This window comes from Hipposideros armiger, unplaced genomic scaffold (assembly GCF_001890085.2).
Source record: "Hipposideros armiger isolate ML-2016 unplaced genomic scaffold, ASM189008v1 scaffold_350, whole genome shotgun sequence".
Taxonomy (NCBI): Eukaryota; Metazoa; Chordata; class Mammalia; order Chiroptera; family Hipposideridae; genus Hipposideros; species Hipposideros armiger.
The window spans coordinates 553,419-572,078 of NW_017731700.1; the positions used below are offsets into that span (position 1 = coordinate 553,419).

An 18,660-nucleotide genomic window follows, 5' to 3' on the forward strand; every position below is an offset into this window, starting at 1 on the left:
AGAGAGAGAGAGAGAGAGAGAGAGAGAGAGAGAGAGAGAGATGTGTGTGTGGCTCTGGGCCAATACAGCAAAGCAAGAAAAAATACATTCTCAAAGCACAGTTAACTCTCTGACTAAATGTGCGAAGGGAAAATCTAGTTTGCCAATACTGGAAGTATGATGTATATTTCGAAACAAAGGCTTCTTTTGGAAGCTTGTGTCAAATTAGTTGGCCATGGATTGAACAAGAATAACAGAGAATGCACTTGTATAAAACACAGCTGCTGTCTCTAATATTTGGTAATGAACTGCTTTGTGTATATGAAGATAATGACACTAACCAACTGGAAATATGGCATGTACTGTGAGTAGTGTCTCTAGGAGTGAGGTTGAATTATTTAGATCTTTCACACTCTAGGATCCAGCCCCTCTTGGATCTCTTGCACATATTTGTGCAAACTAGGTACAGTCTATGACCAAGTAACAGAGCCAAGCCAGCTGGCACAGAAAAAGTTGAAATCCATGACTTTGGTCTATTTAGTCCTGCATTCAAACACACTGAGCTAATTATTCACATATCACTGAACATCACAAATATTAGTCACCAAAAATTACAAATAACAATTCTTTCCTTTACTCTGTACTGAAAATTGCCCATTGCATAAAATGCCCATTGCATTCAGGTCTTATCATATCACTAGGTTATGTTGAAATGTCCTAGATTCCTTATACCATGGCATGTGACTTATTTTTCCAATTACTAATGACAGTAACTAATTATAGTACTTATTCCACCTTGTTAGTGGTTATAGAAATTTAGTACTTAAAGAGAACCTACTAATATGTACAACCATTTTGTTGTTCTTTATATTTAAGACAACAAGGAATATGATGCCTATCTCTCTTACACAAAAGTGGACCAAGATACTTTAGACTGTGATAATCCTGAAGAAGAGCAGTTTGCTCTTGAAATACTGCCAGATGTCCTGGAAAAACACTATGGATATAAACTCTTCATCCCAGAAAGAGACCTGATTCCAAGTGGAAGTAAGTACTTTCAAGTTTTGTATTTAAGAAGTTTGGTTTCTTTTAGGAAGTTACATGGAGGCTTCAAACATCAGAGCCAAGTATTTAGATAGTTGTTTCTCACAGGAGATTTTATTAAGTTCAAATTTCTCCCCAATACCTGTATTCTGACATTCTAACATCCACATTTTCTAAAAGGCACTCTCACTTATATTTCAAGTATGGTTTTAAAATTGTGCCTTACTGGTGTTTTTAATTATATTGCCTTTGTGTTCTGAGAAAAATGATGATCCTTAAAAAATAATCCGTATGTCACTTAAAGTCTTTTCAATGCATTTCAGTTCTGAAGCTGGTCTTTTGTCATTGTGATTCTACTTATACCTACAATTATTGTCATTAATAACTCTGAATTTATGCCTTGTTACTCATTTTCAGATTTATAGAAAAATCCACTTAAAAAGGAATGCAAGGCCATTAAGAACATCACCTTCACTGTATATTTAAATTATTTTTAAGAAGTTCTGCACTATGTAAGCTTTGAATGCTAATTTTAAATTATGCTACATGTTGGAGCTATATGTGAGATTTCAGAATAAATTTGGGTTCAAGTAAAAGGATATACTTGTTCCTGTTAATGCTCAGAGTGCTGTACAGGGTAAAGTGTAAGGGGCATACAGAAAAGCCCAAGATATGGTCCCTGCCCTACTAGAGCTTAAAATGATATTAAGGGAAAATAAAAATGCTAGAATTAATTTGCATGTGTTTATGTTAATATCTTTGAGAGGGGGAAAGTGAACTGTGACCACAAATCAGACCTGTGATAACAAAATAAAAAACATATTCTCAGTACTTCACAGAATATGCAATATTTTCACATACATCATTTCATTTCATCTTTATGATAATCCTATATGAGAGAGAGCTGGTCCTATTAGCCTCTTACAGATGAATAAATAAGGCCTCAAAGAAGCCCAAGATCAGACAGCTGGTAACTGCTAGAGCTGGAATTAGAAACTAGATCTCTCTGACTCTGATTCTCACTTTACTAGATCACGCTATTTCCCAATAACATTTATTCAGGTTATCAGCTATCCATTATGGTCACTAAACAGGAAACAAATTTCAACAACTGAGTTTTGGTTGTTCATCTCTTTTCTCAGAGTTCATATTTCTCACAGTGTCTAGGTATATTTCTATGTGCACGTGAGTGTGCACATTTATACATGCATAGAAAGGAATAAAGAAGAAAGTATTGACTGGTCCATTGTTTTCCTGTACCACAAATGTAAGAATTTCCCAAACTTCTTCCCGTGGTTCTCCACTCTTTCTTTGGTTTGTGTAATTTCCTTCATTTTCATGACTTGACATACCACTTCTACATTGATCAAGACACAAAGAACATACTGATACCGCAGAATCATTTCTTTTTTATTCTTCTCTGTCTCTCTCCCAAATCAAATATGCATTGCCTCTTTTCAATTCTCACTTCTGTCATTCTAGTATAGGCTCTAATTGCCCAAGTCCTGCAATGTTGATTACTCTCTGCCTTCCTATTTTTCCTCTCATCCATCTAGTCCCACTAATATGTATACCTGCTGATCACATCGCTGCACTATTCAACAACCTTGAATTGTTCATCATTTCCTATAGGATAAAATCCATAACTCTTAGCTAAACACACCTACAATCTGCTGCCAGCCCAGAATTACCTCCTACCATTTCACCTACTCACGCATTCCACTCTAGCCAAACTGTGCCTTTGATATACATTGTGTGTCCCTGCAATGCTTTTGTTCATGTTAGTGTTTTATACCTTTATAAATCCTATTTATCCTTTTCCATAAACTGCCTCTGTGAAAAGTCCATAATAATTTCTATAGCCCTAGAGTTCATGGTGCATCATCACTTGTTTGACTCTAAATTTTTTATTCTTGTTATCTTTTATACTGTTTTTTGTAGTTTTCCATCAATTTATGTCATATCCAGTCAGCAAGATTATAAGCTCTATAAGGGCAGGGACTGTATCTCATTTGTCCTCATAGCACTCTCATCATCTAGAAGAATTATTGAACTCATTGGATGCTTCATACATGCTTGCCGATTCTGCCTGCAAAGTGTTGGCTTAAGGACAAGAGGAGATAATGACAAATAAAGGTTTACATTTCTGCATGCCAACATCTGAACAACGTTTTTCTTTTTTCAATTGGAAATTTTACTTTATTTTTAAAATTATGTGTTTATTGTTTTCAGTTACAGCTGACATTCAGTAATATTTTATTAGTTTGAGGTTTATAACATAATGGTTAGACATTTATATAATTTATGCAGTGATTCCCTGATTAGTCAAGTACTCACCTGGCACTATACATAGTTATTGCAATATTATTGACTTTATTCTCTATGTTATACTTCACATCCCCATGATTATTTTGTAACTATTAATTTGTATTTCTTAATCCCCTCACCTTTCTCAGATGGACCCCCAACCCTTCTCCCCCCTGGTAACTGTCAGTTTGTTCTCTATATCCATGAGTCTGTTTCTGTTTTGTTTGTTTCTGTATTTTGTTCTTTCGATTTCACATGTAAGTTAGATCATGTGGTATCTGTCTTTCTCTGACTTATTTCACTTGGCATAATACCCTCTAGGTCCATCCATGTTGTCGCAAATGGTAAGATTTCATTCTTTTTTATGGCTGAGTAATATTCCATTGTATATATGTACCACCTCTTCTTTACCCAATTATCTATTGATGGTCACTTAGGTTGCTTCCATATCTTGGCTATTGTAAATAGTGCTGCAATGAACATAGGGGTGTATATATCTTTTTGAATTAGTGTTTTGGATTTCTTTGGATAAATACCCGGAAGTGGAATTGCTGGGTCAAAAGGTAGTTCTATTTTTAATTTTTTGAGGAACCTCCATACTGTGTTTCATAGTGGCTGCACCAATCTGCAATCCCACCAGCAGTGCACAAGGGTTCCCTTTTCTTCACATCCTCGCCAGCACTTGTTTGTTGATTTGTTGATGATAGTCATTCTGACAGGTATGAGGTGATATCTCATTGTGGTTTTAATTTGCATGTCTCTGATGTTTAGTGATGTGCAGCATCTCTTCATATGTCTATTGGCCATCTGTATGTCCTCTTTGGAGAAATATCTATTCAGAGCTTCTGCCCATTTTTTAATTGGATTGTTTGTATTTTTGGTGTTGAGTTGTATGAGTTCTTTATGAATTTTGGATATTAACCCTTTATCAGATGTATCATTTGTGAATACTTTCTCCCATTCAGTAGGCTGTCTTTTTTGTTTTGTTGGTGGTTTCCTTTGCTGTGCAAAAAATTTTGTTTGATGTAGTCCCATTTGTTTATTTTGTTTGTTTGTTTTCCTTGCCTGAGGAGATATATCAGAAAAAATTTTACTGAGAGCAATGTCTGAGAGTTTACTCTCTGTGTTTCCTTCTAGGAATTTTATAGTTTTGGGTCTTACATTTAAGTCTTTAATCTATTTTGAGTTTATTCTTGTATATGGTGTAAAAAGGTGGTCCAGTTTCATTTTTTTGCATATATCTGTCCAGTATTCCAACACCATTTAATGAATAGACTGTCTTTACCCCCTGTATATTCTTGCCTCTTTTGTCATAGATTAAATGACCATATGGGTGTCGGTTTGTTTCTGGGCTCTCTATTCTGTTCTATTTATTTATGTTTTTCATATGCTGTACCATGCTGTTTTGATTACCATAACCTTGCAGTATAGTTTTATATCTAGTAGCATGATACCTCCAATTTTTAAACAACACTTTTCTTTAACAAAGCAATGTGAAAAGTGAAAAATTGACTTTCTACTGAATGAAAAAAAAACCTGTATTTCATAGGAACAGTGTCAGTCCTTAAAACAGGTTGATGAGTATATTGCTTTTATTATTATTATTATTATTATTGGATATTTGAAAAAATACTTGCAAGGCGTTGATCAATCATTGACGACAAATTTTAAATACCTCTTTACTAGTTTTTGTCTTGATTTATTAGATTACAATGTACTTTTGTGTTTTTTGCCCAGAACATCTTGCTAAATGTAAAAATCATGTAAAATATATTTTAGAGTGATATTAGTCTAAATTGTATTAAAATAATATCATTACCAATGTGGAATTTATATTCAATGTCAAATCATCTTCCGTAGAACTCAGTGTGATAGTGGCCTTTCTACCTTCTTGCATTTCAAAATCATTAGACCCATAATAGCCAGTCTTTTTCAACCCCACCAAGTGACTAAAAAATGGCAGTCTTTATGTCTGAATATTTCACCATTTTCTTTCTTCTGAACTGGAAAACAGTGCTTCACAATTCTATAGATTAGAAAGGGAAATGGGGACAACATGCAACACAGGAGATTCACTTAACCTGAGACTCAGTAGATGATGCTTGCTTATTGTGTAAAGAAGCAGGTATCATGCATGGGTGAGAATGACACCCGGAGAGCTTGAGGATGAGAGAGCTGTATCTAAAATTTGTGTCATCTTAGCGTTCCCATATCGTCTATTTTGATGACTTCATAGGTCAGTTGAATTAACCTGCTGTGTCAATTTAGCCAAACAGGTGGTAGAAGATTTTACACCTCATTGAGTCAGCTATTTGTTTGGCTATACTGATGAAAAGTAATTACTTGTTTTGGTGTATCATAGACAAGTTTGCACATCTTTCTTGACCATGAGGTGTGACACTTATACAAAACACATTTCCGAGGTCAAAACTACAAGGTTTTAGTTGAGGACTATAATACACTGCATAAGAGATGATAGGAGATTGTCACCTAGTATACCCCAGCATTAAAAGAACTTTGCATAAAAACACCCAAGAAGATGTCATCAGGATGGACAGAGATTTTATAGCCCATAGAAATCATTTTTTTTTTGAGATTATACAACCATCAAACCGAGCAGGGTCTTGGATCCTGGATACTCAATGGTACATAGTAAGACTTTACAAGTAAGCCATTGGGACAGCTGTGCAGTTTTTAGATGCAACCACTGGGGGGTGTTTGACTTTAATCCTTCCTTCCTGAAGGAGGAAATTCATGTTCTCTGAATTCCGATTTGCGAGTATAACCCGAAGCTGTTCTTAAAAAGGCCCTTTGACAATTTTTTTTCTTTTCCATCAACATTTCAGAGCTGGCTGAGCAGTCACCATGTCACGATTAACGAGTTTTTCCTTGGCATTTTTAGCACGCATTCAGGAAGTCGATGAAGTATATGAATAATATACTTGATTTACACATGAATGACAGAGTAGAACATTTTGGACTTGGTGTATGTGTGTTATTAAAGAAGCTTCTGTGGTCTGTATTTGCAGCCATTGGTACAGATTTAACAGGTTATGCTATATAAATATAGACACATTCCTGTGGGGGGAAAAACCCTAGTTACAATATTATAAGCTATGTTTGTCCCTCACATCTCATTTAAAATATGTTGACCCAAGACTACTCCTTCATCCAAAAACTAGCAATGAGGCCTTTGAGGATTGTAAAAGCAGACTTCATAATATTCTTGATCTACAACAATAATTTTCTATGAATCAAATTAATGAAGGCTATGACATAAACCCATTCATGTTTAATGCCTTCACTTCAGATGTATCTTCAGTTTCTTTTGCACCACTCTCATGGTATTCCAACCCAAACTCATTAACACACAAACCTTTCTAATGCATACAGTTTCAAAAGTGCATAAATGGGTCCCCCTTCACACCTCGCTCTTTTGCTCTCTCACTCTCTCCCACTCTCTCCCAAGAGTTCTCAAAAAGCTTCAATACAAACATGTCACTTTACAAGGGGAGGTGGAAGCATCTGCACCCTTCTCACATGGCCTACGAGGGAAGTGTCCTTTGGTCATCATGAACCAGAGGAGATGGGAAGATTTGACATAAATATGTTCCCTAAATGCTAAAACTAAAAGTCTTCAGATCTGGGCATTTTTTTTCCTGGCAGTGACCTACCTTTCCATTCTTGAGCCTGTAGCCAGGATCTTTCTCATGTTTTCTCAGGTTTGGTGCCTGAATGTGGCAAGAATTCCTACTTTCCAGTAAAAGTTTGCTCTGTCTCTTCCCAGGCTAGAAACATCTGTCCTGAGAATAGCAAAAGGAACTTTGTTGCCAACAGGCGTCTGAATGTCAGAAGTGACAGGCAACCAAAAGAAAGCCAGATAGAAAACACCCTACTCAAACTGCCTGGAGACACAACTTGAGAAGTAGAGATTTTCTCACCCCTGCAGCTGCTGGGTTTTGTGGTGTAAAATACTCTACACAGAGCACATTGTGTTCATGGGGCCTAGTGGATCCTTGAGGAATGAACAGATGTGCTCTGAAGCTGACATGTGACCAACAGAACCCAGCTGTGCAACTGAGATCCTGAGATTGGGGACGTTTTTGGATGAGTACCGCTTAGGCTCTTGAGCCCATCTTATCTCAGTGTTTCTGCAGAGATTAAAAAACAAAAATATAAAAGTTTATTAAATTGGGCGGAGGGCCACTGGTCAGAGCGAGAAAATAGCATTCTAAGTCTAAAAGTAGAAACAACCCAATCCTGTAGCTTTTATTTGCCTTTATGAAAAAGAAAGTAAGGGGATTAAAAGTACATATGCTACATTTATTCACAATTATAAATTGAGCCACTTCTGGCTGAAGCTTTAGAAAAATCTATAGATGTCTAAGTGGACTTTGAAGAGAAAAAAATCCTTCAAAGGCTTTAACTTCAATTTCCCTTTTTATTCATAGGAAGACTATGGAGATCTCTATGAGAGTTATTCATGTATTATTGCACCCAAGAAAGATACTAGTAAACTAAAAATATTATCATGCATATGGTTGATCAGCCATGTCTGTTGAAATTATATTTATGAGTTTGGACTCAAGTATCAAATTTTCTTTCCATTTGTTTTCATGCTCAATTTTTCCTTGAGTTTCTCTCACGCAAGAATCCTAGAACTCCTTCAATAATTTAAGGGAAAAAATATATAACGTTTGATTACATTCTTACATTTGCTAGACTTTCCTCGCTAGTGTAATCTTCAGTTCTTTAATGCTTAGCACTAGCCATGTGATAGTGCTGACAATGAAATGACAAATGACTGGAGAATACATCTGGTGTCAGATGATCCCTAGTCACTTCTGAAGTGAGGCATGCGAAAAACATTTTTGTACAGGGATCTGTAAGTACTCATTGCCAATAGTTCCTCTAATAGCTGGACATATTGGACACCATTCAAGTAAATTGTCCTCCGGGAGTAATAAAATCCTTTTCCAGGCAATCTGACGTCTGTGACCTAAAAAGTGTGAGGCAAGGGTGACATGAACAACCATGGAAATTTAACACATTGTGTGCACTTTACTCCCATGGAATAAAATTATATATGCCCACTATCCCCTTTATGTTAGAGTCAAGAGAGAGGGAACTATACTCCAGTGTGCCAAGGAATGTACTGAAGCCAATGGACTAAGGTGTCTCATCAACGTTTGAGGTAGAGGAATAACCCATTGTGTATAATTTCTATCAGGCAATCTACTGTTTGGGTGACACAGGAACAGGCACCTTTGAAAAAATAAAAGCCTAGAAGACCAGGATAAAATTCTGATAATTACCAAAGGAAACACAGAAAAGACTATATGAGAAACAAGTTGTCTTGTTCTGTATTTACTAGGATTATACCGACTGGAATTGGTATACCTACAGGTTTTTAGGGCATGAGGTTAGTGGAGGAGGGGAAGGGCATTTTGCAGACTCTTTTTTTGCTACTGTCTACATTATCTTTCTTTCAATATTCTCCAAATGTGTTCCATTAACCTACCTCTACTGTTGGTGAAGAGGTCAAGAGAGAAGAGAGATAATTTAGAGATGTGGACATCCCAGAGTATATTCTGACCACTACCATGCTTTCCTGCCCACCCACAGCTGAAATACAATGGGAAAAGTAAAGGATTCACTACCAGAAATATAGCCTCCAAAGACAAAACTGTAAATAAATAGAGTTCCCTGTAGTCACAAGGTCTAAGCACATCCATGTGAACTGTTGGTCACCCTATTAATCAGAATTCATCAGGACCTTTACACTAGTCAACAGAGAACAAAACTCCCACCAAAAATAATGTAGCCCAGCAAATTATCTGTGAATTATGAAGCCAAGTACTTGGAGAGGGAGGGGACAGGGAAGGCTTTTGAAGGGTAAGTAATATCACACGTTGTTTAGAAAGCTCCCTTCTCCCCACACACACACCAGGCTAAATAAAAATGTTGTTGCCTCAATCTCTGTGGCAGACAGCACAGACAGAATATTACATTTGCTAGAGGCAGAATCAAGACCCAAAAGCTTTAGCAACATCAGCCAAGATAAAGAGTCAGGTTGTCAATCTATATAATTCTTTCAGTGGGTTAGTATTGAGTATCATTATTTAAAATGCAGATAGTATTTTTAGTGAGATAATAATATAAAGTACCTCACTGTAAGCCTCTAGTGCAGTGGTTCTCAACCTTCCTAATGCCGCGACCCCTTAATAAAGTTCCTCATGTTGTGGTGACTCCCAACCATAAAATTATTTTTGTTGCTACTCTAGAACTGTAATTTTGCTACTGTTATGAATCATAATGTAAATATCTTTTGGTTTTCTGATGGTCTTAGGCAACCCCTGTGAAAGGGTCATTCGACCCCCAAAGGGGTCGTGACCCACAGGTTGAGAACCGCGGCTCTAGTGGTACCAGAGGTCTAACATTTTTTCCAAATATTAGAATATAGTGCTGAAGAATACATTTTTCTTTGATCCATGAAAAGCCTATATTATTTTTGCTGGTTTCTCCACACCAGTAATAGAAGGGGGTCCATCTCAGTCGCTGACAGAAATTAAGTCTTGATTTTAGGTCTTCATGTATTAACCCATAGGTTTTATAAGTATCATTGTTGATAGCTGTCAATTACCTAATGTTCACCAAAAATTAGTGGAGTATTATCTGTTTTGATGCATCCTGTCTCTCCCTAATGATTTGTCTGTTTAACTGATACTGGATGTACATAGCTGCGGGTATAAGCATATTGAACTACTATTATTACTATTAGTAATGAATTATGTCCTTCACTACAGGCTAAGTATTTGTCTTTTGATATTTTTAATATGCTAATTGCCCCTAATAACGACCCTGACATAAGTGGAAGTGTCAACACAAGAAGTAATTTACAAGTAACTAGGTGATTAATTTGATAAATCAGATGGTTAGTAGGCAATAGCAAGACCACATAGAAATTCATAGAGTGGTTTTCTCTCTTGTCCTTCTGCCTACATTTGCAGCAGATTCAATTTAGAGGAGTATTGAGTTATTTTTGGAAAAGTTTATATATCTGATTAGAAACAATGTATTGGGACTGCCATTCTTCCTGATTCTATTGGGTTGTCAAAAAAGTCATGACGCATGTTTGCAACAGATGGCACTAGTTCATTTTTGGAAGTACTAGAGTCATCCGTATATGTTATTGCTATGTCATTTGACAACTGACAGGTCTAGCTTCATTCTAAAAAAAAATGAGCTATTTGGTTGAGTTTTGGAAATTTTACACATTGAAGATACAAGACCAAACTGTGCATTTTTGCCATATTTTACTGTTTTACTTCCATAAAGGGAAGAGCGTGCATCAAGCTTGTGAAAAGTTGCATAAAGTTTATGGTGACAATGCTCTACAAGACCATCCATGCTAACAATGGTTCACGAAATTCCGTGCTGGTCATTTGGATCTCAACGACGCTCCTCGGATGGGGAGGCCCACCGAGGTTGATGACAACAAAATAAAGGCATTCATGGAGTCAAACCCACATTACACAACACGAGAGACTGCAGAAACTTTGAACAGCCATCATTCAAGCATTCAAGACCACCTGAAGAAGCTGGGATACATAAGCAAGCTCAATATTTGGGTTCTGCATGAACTCAAAGATGCTCATTTGATGGCGCATATAAACATCTGCAATATGCTCATTAAATGTGAGGAAAACGATCCTTTTTTGAAGCGACTAATAACTGGTGATGAGAAGTGGATTGTTTACAACAATGTGGTGTGCAAATGGTCTTAGTCTTGACATGATGGTTCGCCTCAAATGACATCGAAAGCAGACATTCATCAGAGGAAGGTTATGCTCTCAGTGTGGTGGGATTTTAAAGGTGTCGTGTTTTTCGAGCTCCTACCAATGAACCAAATAATCAATTCGAATGTGTACTGTTGGCAATTGGACAGTTTGAATGAATCCATCATCCAGAAACGTCCAGAGCTTGTTAATTGTAAAGGAGTTGTGTTCCTTCATGACAACGTGAGGCCACACACAAGTTTGATCACCCGTCAAAAGTTATTGGAGCTTGGATGGGATAGGTTGCCACACCTACCATACTCGCCTGACCTTGCACTGTCAGACTTCCACTTGTTTTGCTGTCTTAAAAACTCATTGTGTTGTATAATGTTCAATTCTGATGAGGCTGTGAATCAGCACCTTGTTCAGTTTTTCGCAAATAAAGACAGGTCCTTCTATGAACAAGGAATTATGAAGCTCACTGAAAGATGGCAAAAGGTTATTGAACAAAATGGGCAGTATATCATTGATCTTTGTTCTTTATATAAATAAATGACCTTTGAAAAATAAGCAAAATAGATCATGACTTTTCCAACAACCCAATATTTTGTTGCTTTATTTATTCTTTCAGTTTATTTATTTATTTTGCTGTGTTAATAAGTGTCCTATTTTCAAGTCACTTTTACAGATGTAATCTTACTTTTCTAAATGCATTGGAATTTTGGTTTATACAACTGTATTGAAAGTGATTTTAAAATTGAATTTGCTTTGCTTTTAATACAGTTTTAGGTGGTCACTTTCTGTGTGTCCTGCAAATACTGGTGCTACTGGCATGGCCTTCATTAACTTCTCTAATAGAAACACGTCCTAAGGAGGGCCTAGTGACAATGCTTTTTCTTCTAGACTATTTTACCAACTTTCTGTCAACTCCCAGTATAGACAAAAGTAAAAGTTTATTTGCAAGTGTACTTAGAGTGTGAACAATGAATTTATACCAACTTAAGTACCCCCATCAAAACAATGTTCAAGGGGAAATTTTCTTTACCAGATTGTGAAGACCACAAATAGCTTCAGTGTAATTAGCTTTATTTCATGTCTGATAATCTGGTATGGTTTCACAGCCTTGTCTAGAGAAGCAGAAGGCCATCAGACAGAACCCCCTTTTTCTGTCATCATAAGTTACTTCAAACTTTGTGTAGAAATACCAACCTTTCATTTAAGGGATATTTTATATTTTTATATGAAAAAAAGAGCCTTTTATGGGATCCCTGCTATTCAGTTTTGCCTGAACAAGTCAGGGCAAGATTTAGTGGATATTCATTTGTGCTGTGGATTTAGTGATTTTTCTTTTTGGAAAAAAATGTTTCCTTATTATCTCTTCATGGTAACAAGCTTTTTAAAATGGTTTCTGACGGTTTCTAAAATGTCTCCCACAAAACCACAGCCCTACCATGGCAAACACCACTGCCTGTCTGAGGCTACACAAGCTATGGATGAGCAGCGTCTTAACTTGATACCTGTTTCTGCTTAGTTTGTTTTGAACTTTTCCAAACCTACACACCCCAATTGGTCTCTAATTCAGGGACATCAAACTTTCTCTGTAAAGGGCCAGATAGTAAATATTTTAGGCTTTGTGGGTTATATATGGCCTCTGTCGCTGTTGCTGCTGCTTCTCCTCCACCACCTTCTCCTCCCCCAAACCCCCGGCCTTCTTTTTACAACCTTTAAGCATGTTTTAAAAATCAGTCTTATCTCCCAGGCCATACAAAAACAGGACATGGTCCTAATGGATCAAGTTCTAATTCAGTCATTCGATGCAGACATGCAACCCTGGTGTAAGGGAGAAATTATTTTGAGCACTTGCTACATAGAAGCCAGCAATAACCCCACGGCTAAAGATTAGCAAGTAAAAAATACTAACTCTACCTCTTTGACTTGTTGCTAATTTACTTATATTTTCCATGATGGCTAGGTCCTTTGGGGTTTTTTTTTTCCCCAAAGGTAAAGAGAAAGAAAGAAAAGACTTAGCAAGAAAGGGAGGGAGAGCGGGGGCAAAGGGAGGTAGGCAAGAGAAGACGGGACATTAGGAGAGGGAAATGCAGAAAGAAAAAGTGAGAAAGAAAGCAAAGAGGGAGGTAAAAGGACAAGAGGGAGACAGGGCAGAAAAAGAAAAAAAATAAATAAAGGGAGCAAAGACAGAAAGGTAAAGAGGAGCACAGGGAGTAGGGGGAAGAAGAGAAAAAACATAGAGAGAAAAACAGAGGGAGAGCCAGCATATGGCAGCTAGGGCACAGTCTCTCCTTCTTTTCCTTTGAGCCAGGCAGATTTAGAGGCCCCTCCCCAGCTGCTTTCAAACATTGAGGTTGCTGCCCAGCCACTGATCGCCATCCCAAGAAATGAAATGTGGGCTTCACATCTGAAAACTTCCACTTGGTTTTTCACCAAGTGAAATGGAACACGAAATTCAAGGCCCAAGAAAATGGCTCATGTTTTCTTTGGGACATTTGCGCTGTGTCTACCCAGGGAACATTTTGATGTACTGACTGACTGACTCCAGTGCATATGATTAATGTATATATAGGGCAAACCAGGATAATTCAGACCTTTTTTTCTTCCACAGGAGGTTTTCAGCCGGAATAATCTGGATGGTTGCCTCAACTCTCCACTAGGCTTTGCCAGGATAAGCACAGCGAGTGTAGTATGCAGGAGACAGGGACCACTCCCTCTCTCCAAGGTTCCCTTCAACACCCACACCCTGTGCAGCTGAATGTAGTGGGATCTCTCTTGACAAGCATTCCTTCTGGGGGCAAAAGCAAATTCTGTCTAACGAAATCTCTAAGAAACCACCCTTAACCCTAAATGGTGCATCCTGTTTAGCTGTCAAATGGCAAAATATAATAGACAGGTGATGGAGGAGAACCATTTTAATGGGAAAAATTATACCCTGTTCTCTTCCCCATTCAAGAAAGAGGGTAGCAAAGTCAAAGCCCTTGAGCTCCCACTCAAAATAATTAGTATGTATGTGTATATTATTTCTAATGACTGTGAACACCTGGGGTGTAAATTTTTCTTTAAGTAGATAGAGATATGTTGGCTATAACTTTTGGGGTTTTTTTGTTTAAAAAGTAAATTAAACTACGTCTCAACACACAGAAATAGTGTTTTTTAATAGAGGTATAGTTTATGTTAAAGATGTGCTCCTGACAAGGTTTGTACAGATCAATTTTTAAAAACTAAATGAAAAGCTTCAATTAATGAGGGGAGAATATTAATTGGAATAAGTCCTTTGTAAATTATTTTGTAAAGAATTATTTTATAAAATTAACGATTAACTCATGATTTACTGGTAAAACTGCATTTGCATGGACTCCTGCACTTACACCATGATTCTGGGTTTGGGATTTCCTTTGTTTTGTTTTGAGGAAAAGTGAAAAGAACAATGGGAAAGATGCATGATAGTTTATTTTACTGTATCTTACAGATCCAACTTCTAATGATGAAGCTTCCCACATAACTTCTTTCTTTTTGGGAGCAGAAAGAAAGGAAGAAAATGAAGAGTCAGAACTGTTGATACATTGGGATAATATTTATCCACCCTATTGAAACTTTCTACCTTTCCTTCCATTCTGTTTCAGCAGTTCTCTAAATGATAATTACTGAGTGATAACTTCCCCATTGCTACTTGTGTGGTGTTTTTGTTTTGTTATGTTTTTTGGTTTTATTTTTTGCAAATTTTAATGCTGATTTCCCCCCTGAATACATAATCCCTAAAATAAAATGCTTGAAATTCTTAAGAAGTTCTTTCCCTACTTAGAAGTTGCTTTATCCCCTCAGATATAGTCATTGTAACTACTGCATGGAAAGCCCTAAAATGTATTAAGTAAAAACCAAAACAGCAGTAACAATGCATTGTAAAATGGGCAATTCTATGTGTATCTCTTAAAAATTTCTTTGTTTATCTGTAGGGTGTGTAGAAAATTTGCTCATTTTCACATGTGAAAGAGTTCTTGCTGCCAAGTGGTGGAAATGAAACCCTGGAAAAGGGAGATCATCTGTAAAATATGAATCTGTAAAAGAAGTTTCTCTTTTCAAATGGCTTGTACCGGGCTGTTTGGTGGCCCCGCCCTATGTATTGGATGTGACTCCTTGAAAGCAGTCTGTAACCTTGGGCAGATTTGCAGTGACAAATGTTGCTATGCTTCTGTAAGCTCTGCTTCTGCTAGAGGGCACTGTACATTAGACAAGGCCTCGTGCTCCACTTAGTAAAAACAGCTCTCTGTTGCAGCACCTGTGTCCAAGTCTCCATTTGTTAACACATGTGTGTGTTTCCCTTTTTGGCAGATAAGCCTTTGGGAAGCATGATTGCAAAAGGATTATTCCATGGGATAAATAAATTGAGTTAGTTGAGTGTTTTTCTACCATAAAAAGGCCATACCATGTTAACTTCACTCTCAGAATTGCTCCACAAAGTAGGGATAAGACGTACTTCTCAGTTGATAGACTCCCCCTCCTTTGCTGTTCATTCCACACCATCTCTCACGTCCAAGCCTACCCCCCTCTCGTCCCCTGAACAAAGAGCAGCTGGTTCAAATTAAACTCATGGGCTAAAACACACCACTTCCCTATCTCTGGGTTTGAAGGGCAAAATGGAGAACCTAAGGTTGCAAATAACAGAAGATATTCTGAGAAACAAGCTAGGATTCTAGATGTGATTCTCCACCATCTCTATCACAATTATTTTTGAGGTAGTTCATATACATAGACCCCCAACTCAATTCATAGTTGAAAACTAGGGGGAAAACAAACCAATCCCATAAATATAGTGACCCTTCAGTAATTAAAAAGCTCCATTTCTCTTTTCATCAACTTGTTGATTGCTTGTTCACTTAGACTAGTAGCCTGGCAGCCTGCCTTAAATGAAATGATTGAATAAATGAAAATAACTAAAATACACCTATGCTCTGAATAAGTCAGAATTCATACTAGGCAATAAAACATTGGAAGTAATGATAAGGGGGAAAACTTAGTATTTTGAGCAGTTTTTTTTTTCATTTTTTTTATTTTGAAGGAAATGGGCTATCTGAATGTGCAATACACCAAAGAAAATGTGATGTACCTTAGTGAAAGACTGGAACTTTACTAAAGTGCAAACCTAATGCTTAAAGACTAGAAATGTCTTTGTTTTACTCTTTCTCTCTTTCTGTGATTTGTAGCATACATTGAAGATCTCACAAGATGTGTTGAGCAAAGTAGAAGACTTATTATCGTGCTAACTCCAGACTATATTCTCAGACGAGGATGGAGTATTTTCGAATTGGAAAGCAGACTCCATAACATGCTAGTCAGTGGAGAAATCAAAGTGATTTTGATTGAGTGTACAGAATTAAAAGGAAAGTTGAATGGCCAGGAAGTGGAATCACTAAAGCGCAACATCAAACATCTGTCCCTGATCAAGTGGAAGGGACCCAAAAGCAGCAGATTAAATTCTAAGTTTTGGAAGCACTTAGTATATGAAATGCCCATCAAGAAAAAAGAAGTGCTTTCTCGATGCAATGCTCTGGACTCTGCAGAACAAGGACTTTTTGGAGAACTCCAACCGATGCCCTCTATTGCCATGACCAGTACCTCAGCCTCCCTGGTGTCAACTCAAGCTGATCTCCCTGACTTTCACCATTCAGATTCAATGCAAATGAGGCACTGTTGCAGAGGTTATAAACATGAAATTCCAACCACCACCTTGCCAGTACCTTCCTTAGGTAACCACCACACTTACTGTAACCTGCCTCTGACACTACTCAATGGACAGCTACCCCTTAATAACCCCCTGAGGGATACCCAGGAATTTCACAGAAACAGTTCCATGCTACCTTTATCATCCAAAGAGCTTAGCTTCACCAGTGATATTTGGTAGTGAAATATCTGAAGTCCTCAGAACAGCTACGTGAGCATACAGAATTTCCACCATACCAAGTATAAAGTACACCTAATGATATCAAGGTGCTGAAAAAGTGTTTGAAGAAAAAGGCACAGAAATCTCTTTTGTACTTCAATTTTTTGTTTACATTTTCAGAATAGTGGGGGTGGGAGTGGGGAGAAGGACCTGCTTTTGTAGTATAGTACTTTGTTCCAATGTACAGTTTTCATTTCTCCCTGAAAGGAAAAACAAAAAGAAACTTCATTTCTACTGTTTTACAATAGATTTTATGATACCATTGGACGGCAAGCTTAGTAGTGAGCTATCTTCCACATATTTATGAATATCGCAGTACTTACATGTTATTTGAAATAGGGAAAATTTAAAGGCTTTGACTGAATTTGAAAATTCTGAACTATGTTTAAGGGGAAAAGAAAACTGAAAAATCAGGAATTATCAAGAAAGAAGTGTTGAGGCACTAAACTTGGAAGATTGTAGAGGAAAATCAGTTAAGGAAAAATGCGATGGAAACGTATAGAACTTCTTTAACATAATGGACAACTTCTGTAGAGTAAATCAACAGTTCATAATGACAGCTTTTAGTTGTACTAGGCAAGCACATCTTCTGTAGGAAAATTGGTAGGTAGGTAAACAATGTGCATTTCTTAAGCAAATGAATAGAGATACAGCTGTTAGTTATTTTAGAATGATTTTGAATAACCCTATGACTTTCTAGCATATTTCAAAAGTTTTACAAATTTGAAACCCCATTTTAAGGTGCACGTTTTATTGTTTGCTAACAAATTCACATTTCAATTTTTTCCCCAAATAATCTCTTGACCTGCTATAAGCTTTATATGAAGATATGTGCATCATCCTACCTTTTCTCAGCATCGTTGGAGTTTGACTTTAAATAAATATTGACTGCAAGTGTCAGCAGTACAAAAGAAGTAAGACAACAATAATCACAGATGACATGCTAAATCATTTAAGTTTACTAGTGATAGAGCAGAGATTGCAGTGACTCTCATCTGAAATGTAGTTGTGAAACAGACTATTCTGTACATACACAATATCTGCTTGGCCATGTGTGCAAGGCTCCTGCAGAAGTGTCTCTATTCCTGGTGCTTCAGAGAGTGTATTTTATAGACTAAACTTCTTCACCCTCACATTGTGACTGTGACTGTACCATACCAGAAAATCCCCGTGAATAATCTAAAATATTACAAATCTGCTATAAGGAATGTTCCCCTATTCTAGGCTTTATTGTGGATTACTACTTAATGTTCTTTCTAATTAATCCATTTTGGTGTCTTCTCCACCAAGATGCCTATGGAGGTCAATTGTTAATCAAGGTTAATTCTGGCATTTTGCAAAATATTTCTTAAACCATTTTTTGGACAAATATAAACAAAGACAAATGTCCACAGTATGTAAAAATTAATTTGCCCAGGCATTGTAATTGTGAAACTCAAATGTGTAAGAGAACATTAGATAATGTATTTTGATTATTTCTTTCAACCTCTTTACATTATTGACTTCCTGTGATCCATGGATTTTGTTCAAATAACTTGTTTCTCTGTTGCTTTTCTATATCCAGCTGCTCAAGAAGTACATTATGCACCAACAGTATCTGAA

General features: G+C 37.0%; 1 protein-coding gene across 1 annotated transcript in view; it reads left to right on the forward strand.

Annotated features, from left to right (window-relative positions):
- Positions 1 to 17,132, forward strand: part of IL1RAPL2 (interleukin 1 receptor accessory protein like 2) — a 78,632-nt gene extending 61,500 nt beyond the window's left edge. The window contains exons 5-6 of the mRNA XM_019661495.1: positions 856 to 1,026; positions 16,322 to 17,132. Coding sequence (XP_019517040.1) covers positions 856 to 1,026; positions 16,322 to 17,019 — 869 coding nt within the window. The 3' untranslated portion in view covers positions 17,020 to 17,132. The remainder of the gene's footprint in view (positions 1 to 855; positions 1,027 to 16,321) is intronic.
- The last annotated feature ends 1,528 nt before the right edge of the window (positions 17,133 to 18,660 follow it).